The following is a 15,378-nucleotide window of genomic DNA, read 5'->3' as shown; positions in this document are numbered from 1 at the left end:
CTGTTTTCAACCAAGATCTCAGCGATCATTGCCTGCATCCGTAATGGGTCAGCGGTCAAACGACCTCCACTCATCACTGTCAAACGCTACCTGAAACACTTCAGCAAGCAGGCCTTTCTAATCGACCTGGCCCGGGTATCCTGGAAGGATATTGACCTCATCCCGTCAGTAGAGAATGCCTGGTTATTTAAAAAAAATGCCTTCCTCGCCATCTTAAATAAGCATGCCCCATTCAAGAAATTTAGAACCAGGAACAGATATAGCCCTTGGTTCTCTTCAGACCTGACTGCCCTTAACCAACACAAAAACATCCTGTGGCGTTCTGCATTTAGCATCGAACAGCCCCCGTAATATGCAACTTTTCAGGGAAGTTAGAAACCAATATACACAGGCAGTTAGAAAAGCCAAGGCTAGCTTTTTCAAGCAGAAATTTGCTTCCTGCAACACAAACTCAAAAAAGTTCTGGGACACTGTAAAGTCCATGGAGAATAAGAACACTTCCTCCCAGCTGCCCACTGCACCGAGGATAGGGAACTCTGTCACCACCGATAAATCCACTATAATTGAGAATTTCAATAAGCATTTTTCTACGGCTGGCCATGCTTTCCACCTGGCTACCCCTACCGCGGTCAACAGCACTGCACCCCCCACAGCTACTCGCCCAAGCCTTCCCCATTTCTCCTTCTCCCAAATCCAGTCAGCTGATGTTCTGAAAGAGCTGCAAAATCTGGACCCCTACAAATCAGCCAGGTTAAACAAACTGGACCCTTTCTTTCTAAAATTATCTTCCGAAATTGTTGCAACCCCCATTACTAGCCTGTTCAACCTCTTTCGTGTCGTCTGAGCTTCCCAAAGATTGAAAAGCAGCTGCGGTCATCCCCCTCTTCAAAGGGGGGGAGACTCTTGACCCAAACTGCTCCTACCTTGCCTTTCTAAGGTCTTTGAAAGCCAAGTCAACAAACAGATTAACGACCATTTCAAATCCACCGCACCTTCTCCGCTATACAATCTGGTTTCAGAGCTTGTCATGGGTGCACCTCAGCCACGCTCAAGGTCCTAAACGATATCGTAACCGCCATCGATAAGAAACAATAGTGTGCTGCCGTATTCATTGACCTGGCCAAGGCTTTCGACTCTGTCAATCACCACATCCTCATCGGCAGACTCAGTAGCCTTGGTTTCTCAAATGATTGCCTCGCCTGGTTCTCCAACAACTTCTCTGAAAGAGTTCAATGTGTCAAATCGGACGGCCTGTTGTCCGGGCCTCTAGCAGTCTCTATGGGGGTGCCACAGGGTTCAATTCTTGGGCTGACTCTTTTCTCTGTATACATCAATGATGTCGCTCTTGCTGCTGGTGATTCTCTGATCCACCTCTACGCAGACGAAACCATTCTGTATACTTCTAGCCCTCCTTTGGACACTGTATTAACAACCCTCCAGACGAGCTTCAATGCTATACAACTCTCCTTCCGTGGCCTCCAACTGCTCTTAAATACAAGTAAAAGTAAATGCATGCTCTTCAACCGATCGCTACCCGCACCTGCCCGCCCGTCCAGCATCACTACTCTGGACGGTTCTGACTTAGAATATGTGGACAACTACAAATACCTAGGTGTCTGGTTAGACTGTAAACTCTCCTTCCAGGCTCACATTAAGCATCTCCAATCCAAAGTTAAATCTAGAATTGGCTTCCTATTTCGCAACAAAGCATCCTTCACTCATGCTGCCAAACATATCCTCGTAAAACTGACCATCCTACCGATCCTCGACGATGTCATTTACAAAATAGCCTCCAATACCCTACTCAATAAACTGGATGCAGTCTATCACAGTGCCATCCGTTTTGTCACTAAAGCCCCATATACTACCCACCACTGCGACCTGTACGCTCTCGTTGGCTGGCCCTCGCTTCATACTCGTCGCCAAACCCACTGGCTCCAGGTCATCTACAAGACCCTGCTAGGTAAAGTCCCCCCATATCTCAGCTCACTGGTCACCATAGCAGCACCCACCTGTAGCACGCGCTCCAGCAGGTATATCTCTCCGGTCACCCCCAAAGCCAATTCCTGCACTAGCTTTAACCACCAGCTGTCAGAGCAGCTCACAGATCATTGCACCTGTACATAGCCCATCTATAATTTAGCCTAAACACCTACCTCTTCCCCTACTGTATTTATTTATTTATTTTGCTCCTTTGCACCCCATTATTTCTATTTCTATTTTGTACTTTCTTCCACTACAAATCTACCATTCCAGTGTTTTACTTGCTATATTGTATTTACTTTGCCACCATGGCCTTTTTTGCCTTTAACTCCCTTATATCACCTCATTTGCTCACATTGTATATAGACTTATTTTTCTACTGTATTATTGACTGTATGTTTGTTTTACTCCATGTGTAACTCTGTGTTGTTGTATGTGTTGAACTGCTTTGCTTTATCTTGGCCAGTGTGGCTCAGTTGGTAGAGCATGGTGTTTGCAACGCCAAGTTTGTGGGTTCGATTCCCATGGGGGACCAGTACGGGGAAAAAATAATTAATGTATGAAATGTATGCATTCACTACTGTAAGTTGCAACTTGCCTACCTGGTTAAATAAAGGTGAAAAAAACTAATAAAATAAATAATGAAAAAATGTAATAAAAAATTTGGTAGCATTGCCTTTAAATTGTTTAACTTAGGTCAAACTTTTCAGGTAGCCTTCCACAAGCTTCCCACAATAAGTTGGGTGAATTTTGGCCCATTCCTCCTGACAGAGCTGGTGTAACTGAGTCAGGTTTTTAGGCCTCCTTGCTCACGCACACTTTTCAGTTCTGCTCACAAATTTTCTATGGGATTGAGGTCAGGGCTTTGTGATGGCCACTCCAATAGCTTGACTTTGTTGTCCTTAAGCCATTTTGCCACAACTTTGGAAGTATGCTTGGGGTCATTGTCCATTTGGAAGACCCAATTTTGACCAAGCTTTAACTTCCTGACTGATGTCTTGAGATGTTGCTTCAATATATCCATAATTTTCTTGCCTCATGATGCTATCTATTTTGTGACGTGCACCAGTCCCTCCTGCAGCAAAGCACCCCCACTACATGATGCTGCCACCCCCGTGCTTCACGGTTGGGATGGTGTTCTTCGGCTTGCAAGCGTCCCCCTTTTTCCTCCAAATATAACAATGGTCATTATGGCCACACAGTTCAATTTTTGTTTCATCAGACCAGAGGACATTTCTACAAAAAGTACGATCTTTGTCCCCATGTGCAGTTGCAAACCGTAGTCTGGCTTTTTTATGGCGGTTTTGGAGCAGTGCCGTCTTCCTTGCTGAGCGGCCTTTCAGGTTATGTCAACATAGGACTCGTTTTACTTTGGATATAGATACTTTTGTACCTGTTTCTTCCAGCATCTTCACAAGGTCCTTTGCGGTTGTTCTTGGATTGATTTGCACATTTCGCACCAAAATACGTTCGTCTCTAGGAGACAGATCGCGTCTCCTTCCTGAGCGGTATGATGGCTGCGTGGTCCCATGGTGTTTATACTTGCGTACTATTGTTTGTACAGATGAACGTGGTACCTTCAGGCGTTTGGAAATTGCTCCCAAGGATGAACCAGACTTGTGGAGGTCTACAATTTGTTTTCCTGAGGTTCTTGGCTGATTTCTTTTGATTTTCCCATGATGTCAAGCAAAGAGGCACTGAGTTTGAAGGTAGGCCTTGAAATACATCCACAGGTACACCTCCAATTGACTCAAATGATGTCAATTAGCCTATCAGAAGCTTCTAAAGCCATGACATAATTTTCTGGAATTTTCCAAGCTGTTTAAAGGCACAGTCAATTTAGTGTATGTGCACTTCTGACCCACTGGAATTGTGATACAGTGAAATAATCTGTCTGTAAACAATTGTTGGAAAAATTACTTGTGTCATGCACAAAGTAGATGTCCTACCCGACTTGCCAAAACTTTAGTTTGTTAACAAGAAATTTGTGGAGTGTTTGAAAAATGAGTTTTAATGACCCCAACCTAAGTGTATGTGAACTTCCGACTTCAACTGTATGTACAGTAGCTTTGATTGGACTGATCATGTCAACATCTTACTTTCAAAATCTTAGCTAGTTGTCATCATCATGAATCAAGTCGACAATCTACTGGCAAATCCTTTTTAATCGTTGTCATATGAAGAGAAATAATGAAGATTCATTATAGATAAAATGTATTGGTGCTCATCGGTCATTGGACATAAACAGTACACCACAAGTTGGAAATTGCAAATTCAACAATGAGTGGTTTGGAAGGAATCGGTGACATTGGCTAAGCACAAGCATTACCACTTACGAAGTCTGGAATAAACTAGCTCAGACTGGAAATATGTTTTGAACGGTCATCCAATTTTGAATGTAAATCTTTCTTTGACAAAATTTGCCCGCGAAGGACAGCCGCGCCACCTTCCTGTTCAAGTGAGCACATCACAACAAGGAGAGTCCAACAATGTCTGTATGCTGCTGCATAAATGATGTTATATGCCAGGGAGATATGTATACTGTAGCTAAGAAAGTAATACTAAGTGTATGTTGTGTAGTAAGATGTTCGTAGCCCATGTGTCTCACCCTAATAATTTGGTCTATTTTCACATCTTAATTTCGCCTAACGTTACTGTTTTGACTTGGTGGTGCACATATAGCCTATAACCTGTTTTTGAGAAATGTCATCTAATATACACACAATACCCCATAATGACAATGCGAAAAACAGGTTTTTAGTGTTCAGACCCTTTGCTATGAGACTCGAAATTGAGCTCCAGTGCATTCTGTTTCCATTGATCATCTTTGAGATGTTTTTACAACTTGATATGAGTCCACCTGTGGTAAATTCATTTGATTGGACATGATTTGAAAAGGCACACATCTGTCTATATAAGGTACCACAGTTGACAGTGCATGTCAGAGAAAAAAAACAAGTCAAGAGGTCGAAGGAATTGTCCGTAGAGCTCAGAGACAGGACTGAGTCATGGCACAGATCTGGGGAAGGGTAAGAAAAAAAATGTCTGCAGCATTGAAGGTCCTCAAGAACACAGTGGCCTCCATCATTCTTAAATGGAAGAAGTTTGGAACCACCAAGACTCTTCCTAGAACTGGCTGCCCAGCAAAACTGAGCAATCGGAGAAGGGCCTTGGTCAGGGAGGTGATGAAGAACCCGATGGTCACTCTGACAGCTCCAGAGTTCCTCTGTGGAGATGGGAGAACCTTCCAGAAGGACAACCATCTCTGCAGCACTCCACCAATCAGGCCTTTATGGTTGAGTGGCCAGACGGAAGCCACTCTTCAGTAAAAGGTACATGACAGCCCGCTTGGAATTTGCCCAAAGGCACCTAAAGGACTCTGACCATGAGAAACTAGATTCTCTGGTCTGACGAAACCAAGACTGAGCTATTTGACCTGAATGCCAAGCGTCACGTCTCGAGGAAACCTGGCACCATCCCTACAGTAAAGCATGGTGATAGCAACATCATGCTGTGGGGATGTTCTTCAGTGGCAGGGACTGGGAGACTAGTCAGGATCGATGTAAAGATGAATGGAGAAAAATACAGAGAGTTCCTTGATGAAAACCTGCTCAGGAACTCAGACTGGAGCGAAGGTTCACCTTATAACAGGACAACGACCCTAAGCACACAGCCAAGACAACGCAGGAGTGTTTTCGGGACTAGTCTCTGAATGTTCTTGAGTGGCCCAGCCAGAGCCCGGACTTGAACCCGATCGAACATCTCTGGAGAGACCTGAAAATAGCTGTCCAGTGATGCTCCCCATCCAACCTGACAGAGCTTGAGGAGATCTGCAGAGAATAATTGGGGAAACGCCCCAAATACAGGTGTGCCAAGCTTGTAGCGTCATACCCAAGAAGACTCGAGGCAGTAATTGCTGCCAAAGGTGCTTCAACAAAGTACTGAGTAAAGGGTCTGAATACTTATGTGATATTTGTTTTTTATTTGTTATAAATTTGCAAGCATTTCTAAAAACTTGCTTTTACTTTCTCATTATGTGGTATTGTGTGTAGATTGATGGGGGAAAAAACTATTTACCGTAATTTCCGCACCTGAATATAAGCTGCACCCACTGAATTTAAAAAAAAATATTATTTTGAACATAAATAAGCCACACATTTCCATAAGCCGCAGGTGCCTACCGGTACATTGAAACAAATTAACTTTACACAGGCTTTAAACGAAACACAGCTTGTAACAAAAATAAATAGGCTTTAACGAAACACGGCTTGTAACAAAAATAAATGGGCTTTAACGAAACACGGCTTGTAACAAAAATAAATAGGCTTTAACGAAACACGGCTTGTAACAAAAAATTAAAAATTAGCAGTAAGCTTTAGTTGTCTTTTTGCACTGGGTCAATTCCTCACGCTGCTGTTTCCAACGTCTTATCATCGACTCATTAAGACCAAGCTCCCGTGCAGCAGCTCTATTTCCTTTTCCAACAGCCAGATCAATCGCCTTCAACTTGAAAGCTGCATCATATGCATTTCTCCGTGTCTTTGCCATGATGAGGGTGACAAAATGACTACCGTAATCAGAATGATGAAGTTTGAGAGCGCTCGATTTAATCTAAACAGTAAACAAAAAAGTTGTTTGACCTTAACCCGTTCGGCAATTTCATTGGTCTAATGAAAGCTTCATGCCGCCATAAAACTGAACACGTCACAGAATGTGTTTTTTTTGGAGAAAAAACATTTGAAAGCGGGAAAAATCCATATATTAGCCGCGTCATTGTTTAAGCCGCGAGGTTCAAAGCTGGGAAAAAAGTTGCGGCTTATAGTCCGGAATTTACGGTAATACATTTTAGAATAAGGTTGTAACGTAACAAAGTGGGGAAAATGACAAGGTCTGAATACTTTCCGAATGCACCTTAGGACAGACACTTCAAAACATACTTCCTTTTGATCTGCTATGCCATTTATGAATATGTTATTCAATGCGTTTCTATGGGCTAATAGCATTAAGGCCAAATTCAAAGTTTCATAAAATTATTAGTAAATATTTGTTTTATACCTACAGGGATCCTAAAATTACAAATCAAATAGCTAAATGATCCTTGGTATGACCATCTTAAAACAATTCCACATGTTGGCTTAGTAGAAACCCAGCCCCAGGTCCTTTTACTCTAGTTAAAGGGAGAGCCAAAATGTCTCAGAATGAGAACTGTGTGAGGCAGAGGCATTGCTATTTTTGGTCTATCCACAGCTGGTGTTTTATTTTACATTTTTTTACACTATTTCAAAGCGCTCCTATTTTTCCTCACTTGTCAACTAAGCCCATTACATTACTTCCAACTGAAACTTCTCCACTGGTTCTTCTCACAAGTTATTAAATGTGTATGAGGGAGAAAAGCAGAGACTGAGAAGAAAACATATCAGCAGAGGGTGGACAGATTTTTGGAGGGAAGGCCCTTGAATGTCGAAGAAAGAAACTTTGTGCGGTAGTTTGAGGGGAGAGAGGTATCAGTTCTCACGGCTCCCTGAAACTCTGTATCTCAATACGTAGCTCTACTGTACACTTCCGTGGTAGATGGCCGACCATGGAGCCCCAATATGGAGTTGAGTGGGTGGTCTGGTGGCCTGTTCAGTCAAGCACTGTCCTGGGCATCTCCAGGGACCAGGAGCAACCCAAATTAGAGCCTCCATGTTGGAAAACCATTTCTGCTTAGTCCAGTCGTCAAATCAAAATCAAATCAAACAACAAAATGTGTGCTGTTGGGGGTAATCCAGGACTGGAGTTGCAGAAATGTATAGTATGTTTTGGTAATTATTTAGCAATTGTTGCTATATTCTGTTCTGTGTCTTGAATATGTGTGACCTTGTCATTGCTGGAATGTTACCAATCCCCCTCAGCCAACAGTTTCCACATGTCATTACTGTAATCCATTCAGTTGGCTTCTTCCACACTAGTAGGGTACGTACTGTATACACATATCTCAACAGGTCAGTTAAATAAGTGGTGACTTTAAAATATGTTTTAAAACCTACGCTTGAAACACATACTTATCTGTTGTTTTATGGGCAGTGTAAAGTGTTGTAACAGGAAGGACCTGCAACTGGTAACAGGCATGACATGGATACAATGGATATGCCACAATAGCCCATTGTGTTTGCCGTCTTGAGGTGGATGGAATAAAAGAAAATGAAAAATAGCCACAACAAAGACCCTGGGCATGCTATGAATGAAGTGTTAAAGAGAGAAAGGAAGAGGAAGGGCGAGGGGCGGTTCAATAGTCCCAAAGGCTGCACTAGAGGTTTGTCCATATTAGTCCAAGTGTGACACTGACACCAAAGTAAGGCCTGAATGTTGTGCTTGAATTCACCTAATTCCAAGACTCCCTGTGCCTATTTTGGGGTGCCGGAAAGGCGATACCCTGAGCACCCCCTTGCTCCTCCCTCTCTCTCTTACTTTCCTCAGCTCCCTCTTTTCTTGCCAAACTTGATGGTGCAGCTAAAGTTAGCCCCCTTGAGCTAGTATATAAGGCAAGGGGCCAACATGTCAGTCACATCGGCTTGGCATAGGCTTCTCTTCTTGACCAACCAAAATCCCCACAAACTCTAAAGAGATGGTGAGTGTGTTTGCGTTCCTCTCAATGGAAAACAGTTTCTAGGGTCTCGGATTGTCTTTCATAAACTGACAACTTAAAGCATAATTGATATTAGGATACCAACGCAAACTGGATAATGGCAATAAAATGGACTCTGAGTTACATTTTAAAGGCTTCTAGAAGAGTTTCCCAAACTGGTTCGGGACCCATTGGTGGAAGCTGGTTCCTCACTGGGCAAAAGATCCAAGACCAAGTCTTGTGGCTTGATACTCGGGTTTTGTTGAAGTGGCGCATCAAAAGGAAATACTTAAAGGATGTTTGGGGACCACTGCTCAAGAGGCCTCTAAGATATTACAGAATCTTAGCCAATTTTGAGCTACAACTGAACAGGCCAAGTGCTTTTTATACAACTCACCTTTTTTTGAAAGCCTTATGCTGATAAAGTGCGACTTTGCTGATAAAGTGCGACTTGATTTGGTACAACTTATTCAGACAAAAGCTAAAAGCACCCAGGCATCGAAATCTGAAGCAAAGCTAAGCATCACTCCCATGTGACTCATTGAAAGGCAGCTAACAGCTAAAATAGCAGAAGGACACAGAGCATCCCTAGAGGTCAATGACAATACATAGTCAATTCCTAGAGAGGCTACTTTGTGCACTTCTGGCACAACTGATGTCACTGACAATGACAAGTCAATGAGAGGAATCATTCTCAAAAAATACCTTAGGGAGTTCCTCTTGCCACTGTGGAGGTCTAAGACCTTTTGGCCCAAAATGATCCAGAGTGGCATGGATGGCCCAAACAGGCCGTTACAGTAAAATGTTGGTTGTGTTGACTGTGAGTTAAATTACATGTCTTGGTCATCGTTTACCCCCAGGCACCCAAGAAAGCCAAGAAGAGGCAGCAGCAGGGAGAGGGTGGATCCTCCAATGTGTTCTCCATGTTTGAGCAGAGCCAGATTCAGGAATACAAGGAGGTACGTTTTTTGGGGGGATTTTCTGCCACACTTAAACTATTTTCACTAGATATCAATGCTTGGTCAAGTAGTTGTAATAAGTCAACCGACATAGTTCTTGGGATACATGCCATTGTAACATCTCCACGCGTCACATTGTGATCCCGTTGAAAGAGGGTTGCAAAAGCCCAAAATAGACAAACAACCCAATGACTTTGTAATAGGTAAGACAGGACATCCTAAGGCAGGTGGCATCCTCATTGGTGGCGTTCACATTTTACTGTATCTATCACTGTGGGCGTGATGGAAGTGATAGCCGTCCTAGAGCTGGACAGACAGACTTGATTCGATGAAGTTTTTTGGCTCCAGTTGACAATTTTTTTTTATTAGCGCCGCCAGCAGGAGACAACCGTAAATGACTTAGTTGCTGACGACAGCGTTCACCTGGGACAGGTCACTACCCAGCAAACCGGGAACATTTCCCAGAACATTAGCTAAGAGACCCATTAAGTTCTAGTTAGGGTTTTATCTAACATTAGGATGACAACATCCTGTTTTTCAGAATGAAAAAAAAAAAAATATATCCTTGGAATGTTCTCCTAACATTCACTAAAATGTTGTGCACAACATCTGTAACAACCACCACAGAACATTCCCTAAATGTTCTCTATTAGGTTTTCCAGGTAATTTAATATAATCTACCTGTAGAGAATGAAATGTGTTCAAAGGTTTTATACAGACATTGTATAATCATCAACACAACTGGACAGTTTTTGTCTTATGAGAACATTTGCTGAAACCTAAGGAATGTTCTGGGAACTTTCACAGAACCAATTTTGGTTTGCTGGGTAGTCCTCCCCAGCACCCCCTCTCAGAACCCGGCCCTGTGACCCCCCGTGTTGCCCAACAGCTGGTAGATGCTAATGCTAGCGCACGGCTAGCGCTAGTGGGTGGGTGAAGACGAGAAAGGGAGCCAGACTTTACGAGACCCCTAGAATTTAAGACATTGAAGGCCTCTATTTACAGAAAAGGCAATCAACCAACCTGTTCCTCTGCTCAGCCAGAAAAGCTTTTGTGACACCTAGTCTTCGCTCTTTGACCTGGTGCGAAATAGCCTACTAGTTGTTAAAATCATGTGGGAATGTTCACATTGGAAGTTCTCTCAATATTTAGGAGAGCACAACCTAATCAGTGAGGTAGACAAATTACAATCATTTGGGAAACTGATAACAATTTGTACGATTTTTAAGGGGAAAAATGGAAGTGTGTCAGAGTCTTTGGGTATATCCCTGTCTTTGTGTGATTGATTTGGCCAATTGGAGACAGGTGGGGGTAAAAAAAAAAGGAACAGGGGTTGGGGGCAGAGGGATTAGTCAGGGGAGGGGTGTTAGTGGTGTAATCAATACTGATTCCTTAAAGGCTTGTCTGACGCCCCGAGACCATTTTAACACCTTTAAAAAGACAAGTGGTTGGCCAGCTGCCAAGTCCCCTGTGTGCTCTATAGCCTTCTTGGGTTTCACTGAGTGACACATGCAGCTATGTGAGGAGAGAAACCTTTTCACATTTATCTTGATGGACCATCTTGGGAAAATCTTGTGAATTGTGATGTAAATATTCCCACAACTCAAATTTCACAATGCAGTGCACCCTAATTTTGTTCCTTACACACTGTCTGTTATCATTGACTAGTCTAATGAATTTTGAAACGAGGAGACTGAGGTCATGGCAATGCATTTCAATATGGTACTGGGTAGTGTGATAACATTAACTTATTTTCATACGCTTCTAAGCAATAGAAATATCACATTTACTTAAGACTGTCATGTTAACGTGATCGATGTCATTTGGATTGCTCCACAGTGAATAATATGGTATCAACTCTCTCCTCTGCTTCGCTTCCTGCTAGGCTTTCACAATCATTGATCAGAACAGAGATGGCATCATCAGCAAGGATGATCTTAGGGACGTGCTGGCCACTATGGGTCAACTGAACGTGAAGAATGAGGAGCTGGAAGCCATGGTCAAGGAGGCCAGCGGCCCCATCAACTTCACCGTCTTCCTCACCATGTTCGGCGAGAAGCTGAAGGGTAGGTCAACCACTAGGAGCGACTTATAGCTTTTTCACATTACTCAGCTGAACCAAGCCAAGCTGTACTAGCCTGGTAATGCATCCATCATACACGGAGTATACCAGACATTAAGAACACCACATCAGAAAACCAGTCAGTATCTGGTGTGACCACCATTTGCCTCATGTAGTGCAACACATTTCCTGTGCATAGAGTTGATCAGGCTGTTGATTGTGTTCTGTGGAATGTTGTCCCACTCCTCTTCAATGGCTGTGCGAAGTTGCTGGATATTGGCAGGAACTGAAACACGCTGTCGTACATGTCAATCCAGAGCATCCCAAACATGCTCAATGGGTGACATGTCTGGTGAGTATGCAGGCCATGGAAGAACTGGGACATTTTCAGCTTCCAGGAATTGTGTGCTGGGAACAATAAAAGGTCACTCAAAAATGTGCAGTTGTGTCACACAACACAATGCCACAGATGTCATGGGACCGTGCATTATCATACTGATGGCGGTGGATGAATGGCACGACAATGTGCCTCAGGATCTCGTCACGTTATCTCTGTAACCATTAATAAAATGCAATTGTGTTCCTTATCCGTAGCTTTTGCCTGCCCATACCATAACGCCACCGTCACCATGGGGCACTCTGTTCACAATGTTGACATCAGCAAACCACTCACCCACACAACGCCATACACGTGATCTGCCATCGGTCCGGTACAGTTGAAACCAGGATTCATCTGTGAAGAGCACACTTCTACAGCTTGCCAGTGGCCATTGATGGTGAGCATTTGCCCACTGAAGTCAGTTACTACGCTGATATGCAGTCAGGTCAAGACCCTGGTGAGGACGACGAGCACGCAGATGAGCTTCCCTGAGACGGTTTCTGACCGTTTGTGCAGAAATTCTTCAGTTGTACAAACCCACAATTTCATCAGCTGTCCGGGTGGCTGGTCTCATACGATCTCGCCGGTGAAGAAGCTGAATGTGGAGGTCCTGGGCTGGCGTGGTTACACGCGATTAGCAGTTGTGAGGCCGGTTGGACGTACTGCCAAATTCTCCAAAACAATGTTGGAGGCGGCTTACGGTAGAGAAATTAATATTACATTCTCTGGCAACAGCTCTGGTGGACATTCCTGCAGTCAGCATGCCAATTGCACTTTTCCTCAAAACTTTAGACATCTGTGGCATTGTGTTGTGTGACACAACTGCACATTTTTGAGTGACCGTTTATTGTCCCCAGCACAAGGTGCACCTGTGTAATGATATTGCTGTTTAATCAGCTTCTTAATATGCCACACCTGCCAGGTAGATGGATTACCTTGGCAAAGGAGAAATGTTCACTAATAGGGATGTAAACAAATTTCTTCCCCAAATTTGAGAGAAATAAGCTTTTTGTGCAAATGGAACATTTCTGGGATCTTTTATTTCAGCTCATGAAACATGGAACCAACACTTTAAGTTGCATTTATATTTCTGTTCAGTATAAGTTTCTATATAATGTACATATATTTTACACAAAGTTTTGTTTGTTAATACTTAATACTTCTACTGCTTTTCTTAGTCCCATTACTCCTAGTCCATCACTTTTCGTAGTCCATCACTTCTTAGTCCATAACTGTGAATTTGAGGTAACAGAGTTTAACTGAGGATCCTCTTCTTCTCTTCCTCTTAGGTGCTGATCCCGAGGATGCTATCGTGAGCGCTTTCAAGGTCCTGGACCCCGAGGCTACCGGCTTCATCAAGAAGGAATTGTAAGTTTTCACCCTGTACCCTTTCCTACCATTACTATTCTATAAATTCACTCACAACCTCTTTAGGTAGTCTTAATGTGTGCCCTGGTTGATAATTCTCTCTCTCTCTCTTTTCCTACCTCTTTCCTTTCCTCCAGCATTGAGGAGCTCCTGACCACCCAGTGCGACAGGTTCACCGCCGAGGAGGTGAGGGATCTATCATTCCATCATTCTATCAGCCATTCAGTCATTTAGAGCGACATTTTCTTACTGCACAATCACTGTGCAAATAGCAAGAAATACCATAAACCTCATTAGAATCTCAGTGATTTAATTTGAAACGTTTCTTCAGCAATATGCGTAAAAAGGGGCGATTTTAATACGTTTCGTAAACTGAGCAATACATAAACAATCACCTTTATAATGCACATTGTTGAAGAAACAATTCAAAATTAAACCACCCTGATTACAATGAGATTTACAGTATTTCTTGCTCTTTGCACAGTTATTTTGCTCGAGGAATATTTCACCCTTAGAGCAACATGGTGTTTGAGCTTTCATGATATGGTTATTTACTGTAATAATGAATGACATATTTCTGTGTGCCGTCTAACACTGAACTTTGTCCATTTCCCCGCAATGTTTCCGAGTTGTAAGCCTCTCCTTCTGTCTTCCTCTCCCTCAGATGACCAACCTGTGGGCTGCCTTTCCCCCAGATGTGGCTGGCAACATAGACTATAAACAGATCTGCTATGTCATCACACACGGAGAGGAGAAGGAGGATGAGTAAATCCACTTTTTCAATCCCTCTGCCTCTCTCCGTCATCACCCTCACAACCCCCCTTCTCCAACTCAGTGGCCCGCTTACACGCTCCCCTCGCTCTTCTCTCCATCTCCACCCCGCTCACTGTGAAAGACTTGTCTCCTTTATCGAGATACTTTGAGTTGAGAGGATTGAAACTGTGGGGAGGTATGCTGTGTGTGAGTGTCGACAGTGGGATTATTTGAAAAGAAAATCATCTTGTACCATCAAAACTGTTCCTCTCCATCTCCCTCCCTGCCTCCGATTCCTTCTCTTCTTCCCCATCCCTCACTTCTATCTCTCCATGTCGAATCGAACAGTGCATGCATCATACCTACATCATGCATGCCTATAGAGTTCAGTATCTACAGACAAACACTTTTACTCTTGGGTTTATGCTCTATTGTTTATTTGAAACAAGTAGGCATATTGACCTGCAATGTCTGTTTTGTCTCGACTTGATGTGAGGTAATCATGTACTGGGGAAAAAAAGGAAAACTTAAAAGGGACGAGTACTGCACTAAAATAGCTTGCCTACTCCTCTCTCTTAATTTCTCTATCTCTTTCTCATCAATAGGGACAAAAGGAAGGGTGGTTGAATAAGAGTAAAGCATGATTTAGCAGTAGGTGCATTGTAAGAGAGAGATGGCGAAAGATTGTGAGAGGGAGGATGGAGAAAAGGAGACGAAAGAAAATCTCAACATTTTCTGTCGGAAATCTCTGTAACAAATAAAACAAGTAATGACTTATAAATAAAAACCAATGTCTTTCGTACCACCGTGTCTGTTGGTTTAAGTGAGCTTCGGTTAAAAGCCATAGCCCTCACTGGTTTTCTTTCTATTGCTTACTGTACAGCCCTTGACAATGCTTCCAAGTATGGGTAGCTGCATCCCAATATGGCGACCGGAGTATGGGCGAGTGTCGAAAGGAGTCGGTGTATGGAAAGCGAATCAGCTAATTGGGCAGGTTTGTTGCCACTCAAGACCGCTTTGCGTGGCTGATTGGGCTGCACCACGAGTCGATAAACTGCCCAGCGGGCGCTTCCCACTGGGCAGTTGTATCATGATTTTTACATTTAGCAGACGCTCTTATCCAGAGCAACTTACAGTAGTGAATGCATACATTTCATTTCAATTATTATTCGTTTTTTTTCCTGTGTTGGCCCCTCGTGGGAATCGAACCCACAACCCTGGCGTTGCAAACACCATGCTCTACCAACTGAGCTACAGGGAAGGCTTA

The 15,378-nt window shown here is 43.2% G+C and overlaps 1 protein-coding gene across 2 annotated transcripts in view; it reads left to right on the top strand.

Annotated features, from left to right (window-relative positions):
* mylpfb (myosin light chain, phosphorylatable, fast skeletal muscle b) overlaps nt 1-14,913 on the top strand; it is a 29,404-nt gene extending 14,491 nt beyond the window's left edge. Inside the window, exons 1-6 of one of the 2 annotated variants that reach the window (XM_029713206.1) lie at nt 8,526-8,593; nt 9,451-9,549; nt 11,435-11,615; nt 13,280-13,358; nt 13,496-13,544; nt 14,023-14,913. In XM_029713206.1, the coding sequence (XP_029569066.1) occupies nt 8,591-8,593; nt 9,451-9,549; nt 11,435-11,615; nt 13,280-13,358; nt 13,496-13,544; nt 14,023-14,127 (516 nt within the window). In that variant the 5' untranslated portion in view covers nt 8,526-8,590 and the 3' untranslated portion in view covers nt 14,128-14,913. Of the gene's footprint in view, nt 1-8,525; nt 8,594-9,450; nt 9,550-11,434; nt 11,616-13,279; nt 13,359-13,495; nt 13,545-14,022 lie in introns of those variants that run through there. The other variant, XM_029713196.1, reaches the window with a different exon arrangement.
* Nucleotides 14,914-15,378: the final 465 nt, after the last annotated feature.

This window comes from Salmo trutta, chromosome 2, assembly GCF_901001165.1.
Source record: "Salmo trutta chromosome 2, fSalTru1.1, whole genome shotgun sequence".
Taxonomy (NCBI): domain Eukaryota; kingdom Metazoa; phylum Chordata; class Actinopteri; order Salmoniformes; family Salmonidae; genus Salmo; species Salmo trutta.
The sequence above is the reverse complement of the archived record's forward strand: the minus strand, read 5'-3'. Positions and strand labels throughout refer to the sequence as shown.